Source organism: Alligator mississippiensis, chromosome 1 (assembly GCF_030867095.1).
Source record: "Alligator mississippiensis isolate rAllMis1 chromosome 1, rAllMis1, whole genome shotgun sequence".
Lineage (NCBI taxonomy): Eukaryota > Metazoa > Chordata > Crocodylia > Alligatoridae > Alligator > Alligator mississippiensis.
Window position 1 is genome coordinate 167,395,895 of NC_081824.1, and position 20,348 is coordinate 167,416,242.

General features: G+C 39.8%; 1 protein-coding gene across 1 annotated transcript in view; it reads left to right on the forward strand.

Moving 5' to 3' along the window:
* BIRC6 (baculoviral IAP repeat containing 6) overlaps positions 1-20,068 on the forward strand; it is a 322,923-nt gene extending 302,855 nt beyond the window's left edge. The window contains 4 exon segments of the mRNA XM_019500584.2: positions 1,018-1,095; positions 10,078-10,266; positions 18,149-18,283; positions 19,374-20,068. Coding sequence (XP_019356129.1) covers positions 1,018-1,095; positions 10,078-10,266; positions 18,149-18,283; positions 19,374-19,553 — 582 coding nt within the window. The 3' untranslated portion in view covers positions 19,554-20,068.
* Positions 20,069-20,348: the final 280 nt, after the last annotated feature.

The following is a 20,348-nucleotide window of genomic DNA, read 5'->3' on the forward strand; positions in this document are numbered from 1 at the left end:
AAGTGAGTTGGGGGGGCTAAGGCAAATTCTGGAGTGCACTGCCACCTCCCGCCCCAAGCACAGCCCAGCCGCCTGCTGGGAAAAGCCTGCACAGCCCCAGTCTGCAGCAGCAACCCTCCCCACCCCACATGCAGATCTGGGGGCATACATCCCCCCATGTCCTACCAGGGTGCATGCAGCAGCAGGAGCCCCCCCACCTTCTCTAGGATGAGCCACTTGTGAGTCCATCCCATGCTCTGCCCGTGCCCCAGCCCCATTCCCTCCCTCACCGCGGGAACCTCTATCTGCCCCTTCCCTCCCCCAACAGACTTACCAGCTGGACACTGCATATATTAATAATGCATTTAATGTTAATTAATGTAGCCTACCTTATATCACATAATTGGTAACATTAAAAACAAAAAATATAAAGGGGTACATGAGATGAAACTTTGAGACAGAAGAGGTACACTTGTTTAAAAAAGGTGAAAACTGAAAACTCCTGGTCTAGAGCAACAGCCCCTTCCACTTTTTGCAACCACTCCAAGTATATGTTTGTCCATGTACGTTTGGGGAGTTAGTTGGGTTCTGGGAGGGGGCTATCTTTGAATGTTAGTGAGTGTAAAGCTCCTTAGGGCCCTACTCACTTTGGAAGATGAGATTTAGGCTACATCACTCTTAAGCCCTTGATTGTGTTCCCTTTTGTTTCTCTAGTTCTCCCTTTGAAAAAAGAGAATGGTAGGTAGCACTGTGCTGCTTCCTGGGATACTGTCCTAAATGCATTAAAACACTTTCCTCCATTTGCTAGTTTAGTGCCCTTAGTGGATTTTCTCTGCATCATTTAAATAAGTTTCCATTTCAAACTTCAGAACAGGCTAATCTGCAGCAGTTCAGGCTAGAATGTAATGCAGTTTCCTATTATTTTTAAGTTCATTTATTTTAAATCTAAATGTCATGGTCTGTGTTAACTATGTACTGCATGTGCCCATATATGTAATGTTCTTTTACTGCTTTATTAATAATTGTTTCTATCTTCAGGTCTGTTTAAGCATACTCAACACATGGCATGGAAGGCCAGAAGAGAAGTGGAATCCCCAAACATCAAGTTTTTTGCAAGTAAGTAGTTTTTCCTGCTTATACTCTAGGTATCCAGAGCTAAGTCATGCCTCTTTGCCATTGATTTCTTCCATGTAAACATCCTCTGATTGTACTCAGCAGTTGCTAGGAGATGCTGTAATAATCTTTGGGAAAGAAAAAAGGTTGCATTATATTTATTTGACAGACGTCAAGACATGGCATCAACAGTCAGTTTGTTTACTCTGAGATCCTTGACTGTGTATCCAGAAATTAAATATAAATCACTGGCAATCTTGACCTAGTTAACTCTTAGAAGTCAGTGTATTTAGCAATAAAAACTTAATAGCCATCCTTCATCCATGTATTGACAGGTTCTGGAAGTTGTCCCTATTCATTCCTCTCTGTCTGAAAGAACAGTATGGCAATTATGGCCTTTAAGGATGGAATAATAGACAGCATTTAGAAGTTGTAGTCTCAGTCTTCTTAAGCTCTGTGGTCTGCTTTGTGCCAGGGAAAGCTATTCATTCCCTTTATTGAGCTTTTTATTGTGCTGGAAGGCCTAGGTCTTCAGCCATCTCTCACTCTCTCGTATTTCCTTCCCAGAGTGTCAGAAACGTCATTAATTTTGTAGACTTGTTCCAGTTTCTAATTTCTCGTATTCATTCCCTACCTTTGCTTATTGATGGCATCTGTGCTGCACATAATTGTTTTGTAGCTCATCTAAATATAGCTGGTCAGTTTCACAAGAATGTGCAGTTCCCATTTGAAAAATAGCATGATGCTCTGTAACAGTGTTATCATTAAATATTTCTCAGAATACTAAAGCTGGCCTTGATTAGCTCATTTTATTGCACTCTTAAAGGCTGCTGTAATTGGACATTTAATAAAAAAATATTGCTTTTTGACTGTAGGAATTAACCAGTTTTTACAGGCACAATGCTTGCAAATAGATTGTTTGTGTTGATGCATTTACTAATAAGTTCCTATAAAAGGAATGTTTTGGGGGTACCCTATGATTTCTGTGTTACTGAATAGCTTTGTTTTCCACAGAGCCATCTAATTAGCATTTTGAAATGACTGCAAGGCATAACACCAATTAAGAGATTTTTTTTCTTGGACAGAATTGTTTCAAAACGTCATTGTTTGTGGCAGATTACTTCCTTTAGCGTTCCAATCTCCTAATGATTTTTTTTTCCTTTTCTGCAAGAATCTGTGCTTTTTAGCTTCCCCCCCCCCCCCGGTTCTATGGGATTGGGTAATAAAGTAGCAAAGCAGATAACAGATCCACTTTTTTAAATGTTTCAGAACATTTAAATATAATGTCTGACCCTCTTATAAATTTCAAAATTTAGAAGTACAGCTTTCCATTTTTTTATAGCCATGAAAACTTGAGTTTCCTCTCCTTGTACAAGAGAGAGAGGACTAACAGGTCTTCTGTGAAAATAGGGTGAAACCAGATAAATGAATGGTGCATTATTTCTGGAAGTGGTTAACTCAGTGGTGTAATTCCCATTTCTTGAAGGTGAGAGTTCCACATATGACACAACTTTAAAATAATAGTCTTAAATAGAACAGAGGAATTTTAGGTTGGATATTGGTAAGAATTTCCTAACTGTGAGTGTAATTAAGCACTGTAACAATGTAACTAGAGAGGTTGTAGAATCTCTGTGCAGGAAAGTTTATAAGAGCAGGGTAGACTAATGCTTGGAGGAGAGATGGTTTAAACATGGATAGTCTTAACCTTGAGTAGGAAGTTTAACTAGATGACTTCCTGAGGTCCCTTTTAGCTCTATTTTATTTCGTTCTGTTGTGTGGGACTACAAGTTTGTTTCCTGCAGTCATGGGCCACCTCCTGTTGGAAGAGTTGTACCTTAGTTGCCATTGGAAATCTCTCAGATATCCAGGGCCAGTTCCATTGGAGGGGCTTGAATGGGACTTTAGATAGAAACTCTGAACCTCGAATTTATACCCTGTAGAGCAGTGGTTCTCAACTGTTTGTTTTTTTTTATACCAGGACCCATTTTTAAACATCAGTGGCCAGTCCTCACCCAGTGCCTCTCACTCCCAACCCGTTGTCCCCAATTCCCAGCCTCCCAGTGTGTGGGGCAGGGGGTGGGTTGGTGGCACAGGGTGAGGAATGTGTGGGGTATGGGGAGCCCCAAGCAGCCCCTTGCAGGCTGGAGCTCTGCCAGCCTGGAAGGGAAAAGCCACGATTTCCCACAGTTTTCTCCTTTAAAAGAGAATCCATTTTTAAAGTTTGTTAGCAACCCTTTCATATATTTTGGCAACCCACTTTTGGGTCACGACCCACAGGTAGAGAAGCACTGCTGTGGAAAGTCAGCATAGAGTAGATCACTGAGTTGATTGCGTACAGTCAGTTGTGTTGGAGACTGCTGCACTCTTTTTTAACAAGTAAGAATTTTCAAGGTGTGTGCCTTCACTTTTGCATAAGGCAGGGTAGATTTGCACCCAATAAACTAATGGAAGTAGGTAGTTAGGTAAGTAGATAGATAACACAAGTTTTCATGAGCTGAAGCTTGCTTCGTTTCAGTCATCGAGACTGGAGGCGATACAGGTTTTGCTGCAGTCTGGTCCATGTGTAACGGAATGAGATGAAATTTTATAGCCATTTGTGCATGAATGATAAAAGCATTTTCTACCAATGCCATTTGGACATCTAATACTGCTTAGAAGTTCAAAATGACCCTTTGACTATAGGGTGACTAGAGCATCCAAAGGTAATTGCCCTCTTATCATGAAAGATGCTGTAGAACAGGGGTGCTTAACATCCAGCTCAGGGCTACCTGCAAATTCGAAAATTTGTCAGCGGGGAGTGGTGGCAACATTAATTGCTGCTCCCCTGCTGCCAATTTCCAGACTCATGGGGAGCTGTGTGGGACAGATAGTATGGCCCTACATGCTAGATCCAGGTGTGCAGGGCCCAATCTAGGTGGCAGGAGGCCAAAAAGTTGAGCACTGCTGCTATAGAAGATGCAAGTTCTACAAAGCATTGCTTCCTTCCTGCACGTATTACCTCAGTCTTGTCTTGTCTTGTCTTTGCTGTAGACAGCTCCTCTTCATCCAGGTGCTGATTTTGGCTAGGCATCAAAAAGCTGGAGAATAGGAATCGTATTATCATGCAGAAATCATGTAACATCTGTATGTTGTTTATGCTGAACACAGCAGCCTCCAAATAGTAAGAAGTGGATAGGGAAGTGAAAAATACAGTCTCTATAGTTTTGTTTGGTTTTGGGGTTTGTTTTTTTTTAATCTTTCACAACCTGCAAATAAATCTATGTCAATAAAGCTGAAGGGAAAAACATAATGAAACATATGTGGTATATATCAGCCTCATAAAAGAGCATGATGATAATGTTGCAGTTACCAGGAAGAATAGGAATATAACATTGATAAATACCTGTAGAGAACACTATGAAATCTTGATCCAATGTCAGCATAAATGTACATGTTAATATGCACTACAACATACAAACCACGGCACAACTTGTGAAAATACCTGGAAGTGGCCTGTTCAGAATTTCTGTGGTGCACATTTGAGTCTTTTTCTGAGTGGTTCTTCCCCAGTACATTGTGTTGTCTGGTCCAGATCCTTTCTGTAGGCCCTGGTATCGGTTCTTATATGCTGAGAGGTATTGTTATGCTTAGTCTACTGCTTTCTTGGAAAAAAAAATTCTTCAAGTTCTAAACCTTTCACACGCACAGGGTTAGTCTCAGCTATGGATCTTGGCATTTTTAAATGGTTTTCTAACACAAGTGGATAAGATCCCAAGAAAAACTGAAGGTTTGGAAAATTTTAACAAACGAAGCTGATATACATGCACATTCAAGAAACCTTATGTTCACCAGAAGCCTTTTGTTTTGGAATGGCTCACAGGTTTTTGTTAACCTGTGTAGTTACAGAGTAACTTTGGGAGAGGATAATTGGTGGTGCATTTTTATAAAATGTTGGGTTTCATTGTTAGAATAAAGTCTAATTCAGTAATAAAGTTTGGCAGTAGGCAGGGGAGGGTGGCACCTTAGAGACTAACAGGCATGAGAGGCATGAGCTTTCACAGGAAACAACTTACTTCGTCAATTCAACCACCACAGCTGATAGCATCTGATGAAGTAGGTTGTTGCATATGAAAGTTCATGCCTCTCTGAAGCAGGTAGTCTCCGAAGTGTCCCCAGCCCTACTTTCTGCCTGACTTCAGACTAATTTTATATTGTTCTGATATGTTTTTACTTTATCAGGGTTTCATTTTGAAGGCAATACAAGAACACTTTTGCAAAATCTCCACTGAGAGAGAGAAAGCTATTAAATGGAAAACAGCTGCAGGACTAAATAAATTGCTTGGAAAGAATTAGCCACTAATGTTTTTCTAGCTGAAAAATTAAAATTGTTAGTCCACCCAAAATGTTTCAGTGATGTATAATTTTCTGACATGGTGAAAACTAGAAAATTAAGTTTAGAGTTTTTAATTCATTGAAAATATAAGTTATAACAATAAATCTTATTAAAATTAAGCATAATGCTCAAAACCAAAAATTTCCAGTCTCTTTCAGTAGCCAGTGTCTACCATAGCTCAGTTTTTAAAATAACCAAAAAGTAAGATACTTAAATGACAGCAGATTTTTGTTGTTTTCATATACCACATTGTATGAGTTCATCACTAAATTGATGACAAGATTCAACGCTTAGGTTTTGGAGAGCGGTTTTCAAAAAAAGAAGTGTTGTGTGTTGGCCTAACTAAGCTCCTGTTGACTTCATTCAGAATGAAGCCTGGCCAGTACTAACTACCTATAAGTCCATCCTCCATTATAGTAAATAGCTGCAACTTATGTGGATTCTGTTTATCTATAAATAAAATCTGGGGCTTTTTGCATGAAACTTCTTTTAAGTAGGATAACAATACGTTGAATAATGATGAAATTTAAAACTGAAAAAACTAGATGCCAACCCAATAACCTTTATAGCAGAACTTAAACAGTTGTCATCTTTTTCCTGAGATGCTGTATATTGCCTTTTTAAATAGTTTTATTAAAGCACACAAGAACTCTTGTTTAAAGAAAAATCACTTGTATACATGGTGATGAAAACACTAACTTTTTTCTGACCTCAGTGGAAGCTAGTGATCTTTGTTATCATGCACTACAGTGGCACCTGTGTCTTTGTAAAGGTTCTGTTTAGCAGTTCCAATTGCAGGATTTCATAGTTTTAAGTGTGTGTGGTGAGGAGGTGTATGTACAAAGGTGGAGAACCATTATCAGTAGACAGAAATTGAGACTTTGCAAGATTTTCATAGGTTTTATAGACATTAGGGCTGAAAGGAACCTCGGAAGATCATCAAGTCCAGCCCCCCACCCGAGGGGCAGGAAGTCAGCTGGGGTCATAGGATCCCAGGAAGATAAGCATCCAATTTTCTCTTGAAGGTGTTCAACATAGGTGCTTGAACCACCTTTGATGGCAGACTATTCCAGATCTGGGGAATTCTTCCTTATGTCCAGCTTGAAACGGTCTTGCAGTAGTTTATAACCGTTCAACCTCATCATCCCTTGGGGTGTTCTGGTGAACAAACGTTCCCCCAGATACTGGTGGTCACCCCGATAAACTTATAGGTGGTCATCAGATCGCCCCTGATCCTGTGCTCTTCCAGGCTAAAGAGCCCCATAGCTCTCAGCCTGTCGTCGTAAGGTCTGTTTTCCTGACCTCTGATCATGCGTGTGGCTCTTCTCTCGACTCTCTCATGCTTCTCCATATCCTTTTTGAATTGTGGGGCCCAAAACTGGACGCAGAACTCCAGCTGTGGCCTCACCAAGGCTGAGTACAATGGGAGAATGACGTCCTGGGATTTGCTTGAGAAGCATCTATGGATGCAAGCCAGCGTTTTGGTCGCCTTACTAGCCACAGCATCGCATTGAAGGTTCATGTTCATCTTGTGATTAACAATGATGCCTAAGTCTCTTTCTTCTGTAGTGCTAACCAGCATAGCACTGCCGAGCCTATAAGGATGCTGCAGGTTTTTCCTCCCAAGGTGGAGAACCTTGCATTTTTTGGTGTTAAACACCATCAGGTTCTCGACAAATTTAACCAACTTGTCTAGCATAACTCAGTGAATAAAGGGCTGTATGGGCATTTCATAGTTTCATAGTAGCTAGGGTCAGGAGGGACCTGAACAGATCATCTAGCCTGATCCTCTGCCACAGGCAGGAATGAATGCTGGGTTCACAAGACACCAGGCAGGTGATCGTCCAACCTCCTCTTGAATATGCCCAAGGTAGGGGCGAGGACCACCTCCCTGGGAAGTTGGTTCCAGATTTTGGCCACCCTAACTGTAAAATATTGCCTTCTGATCTCCAACCTAAACCTATTCTCCATCAGCTTATGACCATTGTTCCTCGTCACCCCAGGTGGTGCTGGGGAGAAAAGAGCTCTGCCTATTTGCTGTTGATCCCCCCTGATGAGCTTGTAGGCAGCCACCAGGTCCCCCCTCAGCCTCCTCTTGCTGAGGCTGAACAGGTTCAGGTCCTTCAGTCTCTCCTCATAGGGCCTGTCCTGCTGCCCTCTCACCAAGCGGGTGGCCCTCCTCTGAACCCTCGCCAGGCTGGCCACATCCCTTTTGAAGTGCGGTGCCCAGTACTGGACGCAGTACTCCAACTGCGGCCTGACCAAAGTCACACAGTGGGGGGGAGTATCACTTCTCTGGACCAGCTTGAGATGCACCTTTGGATGCATGACAAGGTATGGCTGGCCTTGCTGGCTGCGGTTTGGCATTGGCGGCTCGTTCATCTTGGAGTCAGTAATGACTCCGAGATCCCTTTCCACCTCTGTGCTTTCAAGAAGGGAGCTCCCCAGCCTATATGTATGCTGTGGATTCCTTCTCCCAAGGTGCAGCACCCTGCATTTGTCTACGTTGAACCCCATCCTATTCTCATCTGCCCACTTTTGTAGTCTGTCTAAATCTAGCTGCAGTCTCTCTTTCCCTACAATATACACATGCTCCAGTGGGGAGGCTCTTTAAGAGCCACTCTCATTAAAGCACCTGGAGCTTCATGTGTATCAACGTCCCTGCACTAAAAAATGCCAGCAGGTGCACTTTAACTAAAGCTTGTTGAACAAGCTTTAGTTAAAGCACCCCCGCCACCATTTTTCAGCACTGGCACACTGATGCACATGATGCTAGAGTCTGCTGGAGCTCAGTAATTACCAAGCTCCAGCAGACTATATTAATCATTTAGGTTTTGGAGAGTGGTTTTAATCTAATTGATTAATCAAGTCTGCTTGAGTGTGCTATAATTACAGCATGTCGGAGCAGCCTCGCTGCATGTGCATAGGTGGCCTAAGTGACTACAGCTCACTTCTGCCTAGATTATAGTACTGTGGTCAATATTTTACTTGGCCTCCCAATTCTCTTCCCTTATTTTGTTTTGGTGCAGTAGAATTAAAAATGAGATCAATTTTAAGCAAAATAGTTTCATCCAGTCCTTACCTTTTCAATTGCATTACAAAGAGAAAAGTGAAATATCTTTCACTGCTGATTAGGAAATAACATTAGAGTTGGTTTCCTCCTACTTTAAGTTGAAGATGGCATAACTTCTGTCACATACTGGGATACTTGGTTGAGCTCCAGTTCAGCAAGAATATAATAATGAGAGTGGATCTACTAAAAAGTGTTTTGTTCACGTGAAAATCATTAAATGAATCTTTTAAAGTAGTGTTTCTCACATGTTTTAGATTCAAGGCACCCCTCTGAAAAGCTAAACACTGGCATTTAACTTGTTTTTTAACTGTGGAAAATAAATAGAGCAATTCTCCTCTTGCAAAGATGGTACCTTTTCCTTACTAAAGGGAGCAGTTAGATGTCAACTAATTTTCTAAAACAGCTTCTCTGCACCTAAATTTCAAATAGTATTTTTCAAGTCAGTGGTTTTTAGTAGTAAGTTATACAGGAAATTCCACTAAAATGAACACATTTTCCAGTTATCTTGACATGCAGTTACATTTGTAGTAGATATGGATAAATTTTCAAACTTACATGTTCAGCATTAAGGGCACCTATATACACGCTCTGGAGTTGGGGTGGAAGCGTTTTAATTAGAACAGCTCTCTGGAGCCACTCTAATTAAAACACCCACAGTGTCTCATGTATTTAGCATCCCCACATTTCAAAATGGTGGCTGGGGTGCTCTAACTTAAAGCTCATTCTACAAGCTTTAGTTAAAGCATTCCTGCCACTATTTTGAAACGGGGGATGCTGAATACATGGGAGACTGCAGCAGACTTGATTAATTGAGTCTGCTCTGATGCGTTCTAATCAGAATGTGTTGGAGCACATGTAAAAGTGCCCTAAATGCCCAAATCCACATCAAGATAACTAAATAACAGTCCCAACCCTCCCTCCCTCCCCCTCTACCTTACTTGGCTGCTTTCTGAATATTTTTCTCAGCAACATTTTATATATTTGTCTCCCATGTACTTTGCTTGAAGGCTGATTTTCAAACCTTTGGCCTATGGATACTAAACTGCATCTTTGCATGCTCTCTATGCATACATTTTTTATATTTGGGCTTTTTTGTATGTATGTAGGGATGTATGTCCCTCTATCCATGTGCAAGTATAGATTGGGATTTATTAAAACTATGTGAAGAAATGTTCAGGCCCCTGCTATTGAGAAGTTTGGCTGCTGTATTGAATGACATATATCACATGAGACCAGGCCAATTTGTTTTTAAAAAAAAATCTGGAGGCAATATGTAGTTGTTTTAACGGTATTATAATTTATTGGTATATTTTTTTCTTTAGATTAGATGATTAATGACGTGGCTGCTGGTTTTTAAGAAATATGATAAGTGTTTCAGATATAGACCAGCAAGGCAGTTATGTAGGGTACATTAATGTATTTTGTAAATGTTTTTCATCTAATATAGGCAAACTAAAATGCATATGTTGAAAATAAGCAGCGCTCACCACACAAGAGGCTACATTACTTCATTTCTTCATTTTGCTGTTTCTCTCCACAGGTGTTGGTGTCTGTTCAGTCCCTCATCTTGGTAGCAGAACCCTATTTTAATGAACCAGGGTATGAAAGATCTAGAGGTACTCCAAGTGGTACACAGAGCTCTAGAGAGTATGATGGAAATATACGACAGGCAACAGTTAAATGGGCTATGCTTGAACAAATCAGAAATCCTTCGCCATGTTTTAAGGAGGTAAGTATTATGAAATTAAAAGTAGATAACTAGCTTTAATAACCAAAAAACTCAGACAGTTATAATTGTTTTATTCTGGAAACTGTATCTCTTTCAGATGCAGATATTTCAAACACAAAAAGCTAAGACAAATATTGTACAGCTATAGAACATGATAGGAAAATATTCAGGAATCTTCAGTGGACTAAGACATAAGTCTTAAATATGAAAGCGTTAGGTCTTGGGGGGGAGGAGAGGGGAGAGCCTTGCTTAAGGATGTTGAACCACTGAACATGCCAACACAATAACAATAGTTAATGTTACACCTAAGTGATAGTCTGCATATCTGAAAATACCAACAAGGCCAGTTTTCTCTCAGCCCAGGGCTCCAGTAGAATTTTAACAATGAACTTCCCTTGAAATAACAAGCTCTTTGTTGTCTCCTAGAGACATCCAATGCTGTTTGGGGTTTCCTAAGAACTGTAGCTACAATTTAATCAGATTTTGGAGGATGCCAGATGAATTTGAGGCTGTGAGGCAAAGATATAGGGGGAGTGCCATCTCAATTTCACTTGACAATACTAGGAATGCCTCCAAATTGGCTTTTTTGAGAAGGCCACATGGCATCTTTACCTTAAAAAGGAGCAACTCAGAATCATGAGGCAGTGAACCCTAGTGAAGAAGGTATGGGACTGAGACCAAAGGACTCTCATTCTGAAACAGCTCTGATGCTCACTGTTTGAGAGAAGTAAAAAACTTTTTGTTAAAGAGTCTATGAGCATTTTTGCGCATAGGTCCCTAACAATCATCGTCATGACATCTGAATTCCCTGCTGTAAGGTGAATCCCAAAGGATCATATTGTGGGAGTCTCCCAAAAAATCAGCCAGTCCTATCTACCATTGGCACCCCTGGAATCGATTGGTTTCAGTTACGTTTATGGGGTTTGGTTTGAGGGCAGACAGCATGGGGAGTAGGAACAATTTCAGCCTGTGGATGAAAACTTTATATAAAAAGTTTAAAGGGAAATGTTGGAAATAACTACTAAACACAAACTTTGGAATGACAAATGCGCATATTATTATCTAGCTTCCTACTAGAAAAGGGGATGACAGTGATGACTTGTCGAAGTGTGAGCTATAACAGGGACTTTATTTTGCTAGAATTTACAAATTTCTGAAAGAGGTGGAGAATCTAAATGTGGTTCTATACATTTTGGTGAGTTCATGTTTCACAGTTTAAAAGTTGACTGTTCTAATTGTATTGTGTGAAAATTGCTGATTTATACTATGAACAGGTACTTAGTTGCCAGATTCTCTTCTACCTGTTAGGTGCCTAAGTGTGATTATTTCCCACCCTGTTCAAGTCCTTGAAAATTATTAATGCATCTACTTTTGTAACAGCAGTCATCTTACCCCTAAAATTGAGTCTCTAAAGATCAGCAAGGAGAAAGACCCACCCACCTTTTATATTGGCAGTTTCTTTAGGGACTTTTGCCTAGTGCAGAAGAATCCCACTTAGGTATTTAAGGGAATTTAGGTAGACTATAATTTGGTCCTTTGTAGGGACAAAGCTGAATGGGATTTCTGCTCATCTAAAAGCACAGAAAATAATTTTCAGTCCTTTGCCAGTTTCTGATAGGAGTACTTTGTGGTTGTTCACAAGATAAATATTTATTAATATAAAACCAGTTGACTTGAACTTGATACGGCAGGGTTGACCTTATTATATTAATGACTTTGTCTTCACTGGACCAGAAAATCTGGTATTTAAAGAAAAAAACTAAATCACTTCATTTTCATGAATTCACTTGGTCATGCTCCTCCAGATACAAAAGGAAAGTTAGAAGTCTATTACTAGACATGAAGGACAAATTAAAAGCCGTAAAAGAATTGGTATGGACATTACTGCAAGATAGTTGGTCAAACATGAGTGAACCCTACAACTTCTATCAGCATCCCTGAATAGAATGTTTTTTTTAATGTAAAAGTGTAGCTTATATTAAAGTAGTCATTGTATAATGGTGGTTCTCACCCTTTTTTAGATGCAAGGCACAGCTCAAGTCTCAAGCACCCCTCCATAATTTCTATAAATTGAGCAGCACTCCATTTAAAAAAACTGTATTGACCCAAATCCAAGAGAGCTTTGAATTTTAGATGCTTCCCCCCATTTATTAGATTCTAGACATGGAAAATTATAAATTTGTTTTAATTTCCCATGTCTAGAATCTAGTTATTGAATCTCCCCACTACTGCCACAGGGAAAGCAATGACTAGGGGGCAGGCAGCTTGCCCCATGCACCTTATCTGTTCTCCCTTCCCCCCCCCCAGGCCTGTAATTCTACCTCTCCCTGCCCCCGCCCCCCAACCACTTGTGCCCCTCTGGTGCCTGTCCCCACTCCTCTGCCACTTGCCTTTGCAGCTGCTCAGACTTCCTTTGCCAGGGACATGGAGCACTTGACTGGGCCAGGGAGTAGCAGTGACCAGGGTCCAGGCTCTAACCCCCAGCCTGGGTCAGGGTCAGGGTTGGAGTCTCAATAGCTCACCCTGCTCCTCCACACATCTGTTTCCCATAACCCCCTGGCTCTGAGCACCTCTTCCCCATGAGCCCCTTCCTTCCCCTCCTTGCTGTCTGCACATCTCTTCCCATAAAGAGATGTGCAGATAGCTCATCTTCCCCTTCCCCTGCCACCCTTTCCCCTGTGCTCCCCCCTGTACTGTATGTCTCTACACCCCTTCCCTTTGCTCCCTTCACTCTGCATGTCCCTTTCCCTGTACTCCCCCTGCCATCCTTTCCCCATGCTCTCCTCAGCACCATGTGCCTCTTCCTTATGATCCCCCATACCCCACGCACCCCCCCTGCCTGCCTCACGAGCCACCTTGGCCCCATTTGGAGCTGCAGCAGTTGCTTTTCTGATCTATACTCAACTTAAAGATAAGAAGTTTTTTTCCTTTAGCTGAATGGGGGAAATAACCTTGTCTTAGGTTTGAGTAAATGTAGTAACTTGTTTATTATAGTGCTTATTTTTACCTCTTTGCGGAGGGGCCAAGCAGCAGAGGCAGAGGGAGTGGGCATCCATGGACTCAGCCTGAGCCTGTACCTACCTGTTTATTTCCTCACCCCTCACACCACCCGTCAAAGGATCTCTGGGTGACCTGACACCCCAGCTGAAAATCACGGTTTTGCAGGGTTATTCACATTGCTAGACTTCTTTCAAGGGTACAGGTTACATTAGACCTCCACCTTTTTGGTATGCAGAAATCTTAAGAATAACTGCAAGAATAAAAATTGTAAAGTTAGCAAGAGTATGGAAGGAGAAATATCCAAGGGGATAGCTGAGATGGTTGCATGGGAAGGGGAAGTATATCGCATTCCTAGACAAATTGTGACATGCGCTGTATGCTCTGGCCCTATTAATTCAGATATTAATGTGGTAAGAAAACCATAGTTGTTTTTCTAAATGGACTATTAATATTTTACATAAGAACTTACAGGCATTGACACAGATGGTGCTGTGGCACCTCTTTCAACCAATAAATCTTTCATAAGTATTTGTACGTATTTTTTGCTAAGAAAATTATCTAATTATAGCTATTTAAATAACTGAAAATGGTTAAAAAAAAAAGTGCATTTTAATATTTCCCATGTATCTCACTGATCTCTGTTACCCACTTGATACTGACATGACTCTATTCCTTATGCATACCAAATTAGGCTAATACATTTGGATTACCTGTAGAGCTTATTTCAGTTTCAGTAGCTTGTTCTTTGAAGTAAAATTACCAAAAATTTGTTCATTACTTTTTGCCTACCAGCTCAACATTTTGGATTCTGTTCATTATGGGGGTTGGGGGGGTGTTAAAGCAGGCATCACACTGTGATATCCTTCTTATTGTTAAGTGGGTAGAGTAAGCTGTATCCAAATGGATTTATCCTAGTAGAGAGCAATCATTCACTGAGAGCAGATGATGATTCTTACAAAGACACCTTTTTGAAGTGATTGCAACAGTAAAACAGCTCACTGCCTGCCTGCAAGATTTGTAGCTTGGATTGATTTCCATTAAACCACAAAACAACCAAGCAAAAAGTAACATTGACATAAATTAAAAAGCAGATCTCAGCTTACAGAAAGCAAAGAAATCTTGAAATATGCTCTGAAACTCCCATCCCTGGGGGAAGGAAAATAGTCTGAATTTCCATCCACTGAACCTGATGGTTTTGGATAAGAACTTTCTTCTTCCAATTGTTAGCTTCCTTTTTCTGCAACTCCCAAATAATCTTCAGCTCCTACTTGGGGCTTATTGGAGAGTCATGGTGTAAATCGCATCTCCTTAAACCTCAAATGAGATGTGCATAATTTAAAGTAAACTTAGATGGTTCTTCGGAATATACCTCAATGTGTGGGGCTCAGATGTTGTTGTGGTGAGGAAAAAAAGGTCAAGGTATTAATACGTTTTCTGTTAAATCAGAGAATCATACTGGATTAAAATGGTTGTTACCATGTGCCCAGAACTCATTATATCAGATGCTTCACAATGTTGTATGGCATGAGTCCCTTCGGAGTGCTGCTTCATTGCTTCTACCCTATTCCACATGCATCACCTACATATTAGATGAAAATTCCATTCATCTTTCTTATACATTCATATGCAGATCCAATAGACTGTTTAGAGGTTATGCATTGAAAGAAGATCGGTTCAACTAGCATACTTACTATGTTCAGTGCCTGTGGAAATGCAGCTATATTGCCGAGAGGGAAAAAGAAAAACTGGAGCTTTAAATTATGTTAAATAGTGCATGCACTAGGTTCCTGTTTAAACCATTATAACTGCTCCAAATATAAATCAGGCTTCACCAGGCAACTGACAATTGTATGTGCTGTTTAAGGGCTATAACTTCTAACAAATTTTCACCCTTCTGCCCCCTTCCCACTGAATTGCTAGAGTAGAACAATTCAAAAGATAGTGTTGATTTTTAGCAGAAAAAGAATGCTCTTTCCGTGGCATGAGGGAATTGATTAAGTTTTATCTTGTACAGGAGAATGATGAATAACTATGCCTTATCAACTGCTTGCTGTTTCTGAAGCAGAGTTTGTGTTTTTCTCTTAAAGCACTATAAAGCGTGCTTGCTGTTGTCTTGATCAGAAAATCTCTTGCAGTATGTCAGGGTGGAAGAAATACATTTCCCATTTATGTTAACAAAGTACTTTAATATGCAGTCTCTGGCTATGGACAGATATAATTTATAACCACTTCAAAATGAGAAAGGAAATTGCCCCTATGGAGAATGCATGAGCTGCTACACTGCAGCTGTTAACACTGCCTGCTCGTGTAGAGATGCAGATTGCAACAGTTTTGTTATGTTTGTATCACTGCAGGAGCATTCAATTTGTATGTAACAGTTATGCAATTATTTATCAACCACATGTTTTCGTAGCAGCACGGAGGTCAGCCCCAGCTTGTGCAGTTATGCAGCATTTTAGTGTTAGTTTAATGAGGGTGTCATCATCATCGGACCAATCTGTTTCTGTCTTTCTTTATTTGATATTGCCAATAAATTTGCTAACTGTAGGAAAGCTGATATTATAACTTGTCTTGGAAAACTTCATTCCTCTAATTGACAGTACAAGTGTCAAACTAAGGGTTTTCTCCAGTAAAGGAAAGATAACACTTTTCTTAACTTTCAACAAAAATTGGTCTGAGTAATAAAGGCCAGACTAGGAGTTTCAACATGGTCTTTTAAAAAAACAAAACACAACACTGTTAAACTCTCCAATAGAACCTCAGGCAAAGATAGGTTACTAATGTTCATTTCCTTTTTTTGTGTGTTGGACCATTTCTAAGTGTATAAGTGGAAGGAAATCGAGAAGTGTTGTCATGAGGTCAGCTGCTGGCTGTCTTGTATGTGTTGGGGGTAATGAATTGATTTTATAATAGCAGCCTTTATCTGGTGACTTATTAATATGCTACTTTAACCGACTATGGTTTCTTCAAAATGCTGGATAGTACATTCTTAATTAATAAAATAATATGATGACAATTAAGAGAGATTATCCTAAACAAATAGTGATCTCACACTTCCCGGAATTAAATTAGTGTGGTGTTGTTCTATGCAATATGCAAAGACTTACTCAGCATTGGAAGAGCAAGTTTTTATGGTCAATGGGCCACAGAAGGAATAAAGTAATGTCTTTTGCTAAAGACATAATTAAGCCAAGCTTCTCAGTGACATTGCATCATGGCATCCTCCTTTTCCACTCTGCTTATGTTAGGTGTGACATTGTAGAAGACAGTTGTAATGGTAGGAGCTAATAATAGAAGTTGATTCATTGATGTAAAAATAGAATAATTAAGCAACTCAGTGTTACACTGAAAAAATGTATCTTTCCCTTTGCAGTACAGCAAGGACAAGCCTAGCACTGCATCTTTCTCAAGATTAAAAAAGATTTTATAAACCAGTGCTGTCCCAGATTTCTTTCAACCATTATAAAAAAAAAAAAAAAAAAAGCCACTTATCCACCTGCCCATCACTGCTTTCTTGGCCATTCAAGCGCAAGTTTTAGAAGGAATAGGGCTTTGGAGTTTTCAGGTTATAATTGTTTTAGTGTTTAGGTTATTTAGTACTTACAGATAAAGCTGTACCATTCAAGGCATCGGTTGCATCTGCCTATGTTCCCTCTTTGGGTTTTGGGTACGCGTTTTGGAAATCGTGAGTAAGGGTCACATTTACTCTGATTTGAAGAACTACTAGAAGCAGATGGTTGCTCTAATGAAATAAGAAAATTTGGTTCCTCATCTACAAACCAAATGCCTAGCCATTTAGTTGAAAGATGCACAGCTTGTGCTAAGTTCACTTTCCATGCCAGGAAGACATGTTAATTGCCTTGCTGGTCTTTCCTGATGGAATAGACTTGGATAGACTCTGAAAATCCAGTGGCGTCAATGGCAGTCCATTCATGAATTGCATGTCTCTACCACTGTACTTTCCCAGTACTTCACAATTCTTTATCTTTACAATGTGCCTGGGAAGTAGGGAAGTACTTACATTCCCTTGCTTATATTTAAGTAACAGAGGGGCATGTACAAAATGTGTAGCAGATCAAGTAACTGAACCCAGGTCTTCAAGTCTGAGCCTGGCTCAAATTGCTTTAAGGTGAGCTTAGTCGTGAACTTGCTACTCAGTCGTAACTTGGTGTGTGTACACTCTTACCCCAAAGTAAAGGTAAGGTAACTTGCCCCACCTCACTTCTACCAGTATAGTAGTCTGTGATTACAAACACCAGCAAAGGTTTTATCCCCTCCCCGGGGGGTATGGTAGTAGTTGTGCTCCCTTCACAACAGTTGACAGCTCCAGTTAAGAGTACTCCATAACCATTGATGCTCTTCCATTTGCTTTACTTGGGAATGCAACTTTTTCTACCTATTTGTGTCTTGTTTGTTCCAAAAGCAGTAGAGTCATGAGAGAGAAGTATTATTTATAGCTCTTCCCCATTGCACCACACCACACACACACACAAACCCCCTCTGTGCTAGCAAAGCAGTGGTTTTTAAAACAAGTGATAAAAGCTCTACTAATGTGATAGTTGGGGTTTTTTTCCCAAATTAGAAAGTATTGATGTGCAAATGTATATCCTATATAACACATTTTATCTGGAGTTTCTGGTTAAGCAGAGAATTTGGCTAGCATTTTACGAGCTGTCAAATTTGATAGTGTCCAATCATGCACTGTGTTCAGACATTCATTCAGACTCCAGCTGTGTAACACAAGTGGATACTTATATGGCAATCTGCTAATCGAGATGACGTTTTTAGGTCAGCACTTGCCGTCTTCATGTTCTTAAATCATGCGTATGTTAAGTCAGTGATTAGATTTGTTTGTTGTCTTACATTGCATATTTCCTTACAGGTTATACATAAACATTTTTACTTGAAAAGAGTGGAGATCATGGCTCAATGTGAAGAATGGATAGCAGACATACAGCAGTACAGCAGTGACAAACGGGTAGGCAGGACAATGTCTCATCATGCAGCAGCTCTTAAGGTGAGGTGCCCGACAATTGTATCATGCCTACGAGAGGAGCAAAGAGCAGAGTGGCACAAGTCAAAACAAAAAAGGCAACATTTAAAAAAAAAATGCAAACATAACTGACAGCTTTACAGTTGCTGAGATGCACTGTAGGTGGTTGTCAGTTTCACAAAAGGTTTGAATTTGCTTATAAACGGAATTTATTTCTTTTCCATGTGGTTTCTGACGAGTATTTACTCTGCAGTATTTTTCATAAGGATCAAAGTAGAGGAGTGTAAGAGATCTTTATGGGGATTTTATAGCATTTTATTTGTTTTGAGTTGTATGTGGAATATGATAAACTCCAGTGCAGCCTCCCCACGCTATACATTTTTAAAGCTTGGAAACAAATTCCTTACATGGACAAAAAGAAAATTCTGAGGCCCAAAACAACCAGCATTGTGTCTTGAACTTGCTATAATTTTTAAGTAAGAAAGTTATTAATAATGGGTTACCACTTTTAATTCCCTGTTGGTTTGTTATTTTATTGTTCTAGTGTATTTTAGTACCCTTTAAGGAGGGTGACGAGCCATTTCTTACATTCATAAATTCACTTGTATTTTATGTGCAAAAAAGCAGAATTTTATGGATTTACTATTGGGGGACACTTTCTGTTGCTACATATACGTTGTTTGAATAGAGTTGGGCTTGTTACTAGTGTGCAGTTTACAGGTAAGTTTGTATGCTAACACTTATGTCTCTATTATATATATAAAATTATCATACTACTATACCTTTTAGAAGTGGTGAGTTCTGGTTGTCCAAAATTTCCCCTGGCGTCCTAGCCCCAAGTGTGAGCTTGGACCACTCCACTGTTTTAATGCACAGCGTTGCAATACCTGGGCACTTCCATTGCTGCCTTCCCTGGGCTCCTTTGTTTTGCAAGGCTTGTTGGGGCTGGAGGAATTCCATATCCCTCCTCATGCTGGACTGTGTGCAAGGGACCTAGGTTCTTACAGCCATTCCTGGGTGCTCACTTGTCTATCTTTCCTAGAAATTTGCTAGGAACAAAATTACTCTCTCTTCAAAGTGTTGTGAAAAGTAACGTTTTAATGTTTCAATGCAGCGTCACACAGCTCAGCTGCGGGAGGAGCTTCTGAAACTTCCCTGCCCTGAAGGCTTGGATCCAGATGCTGATGACTCCACAGAAAAATGCAGTGCCACAACAAGTTCTGAGGAGACTGTGTTGCACGACCAGGTGAAACCGAGCAGCAGTAAAGATATCCCCAGTGACTTCAAATTATGAGCTGCATTGACATAGACTTTCTAGATGCAAAGGCTTTGAAGCACAAGCCAAATATGTCAATATTTGTATGTAAGAAGCTAATTATGTAATAGGTAATGAAATTGAAACTATACTATGCCCTTAAGGATATACAGTTTAATTCAAAATGATCTTTTATTTACCTGTACAAGAGTGTAAACTTTTTTTGTGCTTTTATTTTTCAATTGTGAGAACCACTGATTGGTATGTTTAAAAAGTTATGTATACAAGAAATGGATAAATCACTGATATATAAGGGAAACTACCTTAGGAAAGAATGTTTACTGAATGTTTATTTTTTTTTTTTTTTTTTTTTACTTGTAGAGTGAGGGCGGTTGTAACAAAGAATATATATTGGTCATTCTTACAGCTACTATTTAAAGTCAGAAAATTTTCACTGAATTTGATAGATTTTACGTTTGGCCATATCTTCATGCTCATATTTGATTTCTAAAGGAAACCTCCTGTATACTTCAATAAAAGTTAAATGGACATGCTCCCTCTTTTATGATTTACTGGTACATTTTTTAAATAATCTGCCATAAAATACGTTATAGCCGGAGACTTGCACTTGTATGACTGAATTTATTACAGTCAACGTATTTAATTTTATGCTTACTAATTCTAAAATGCAGATGAAATAAATGCACATGGTTTTACCTCATGCCAAAATTTGGACTTCTGAATTTATCTTTTGTTTAGCTACTTTCATGCAGGGTAATAAGTGTTCCAAAATCTGTCTTGATTTGTTTGTAAGGGCTATTCTGGAATTATTTG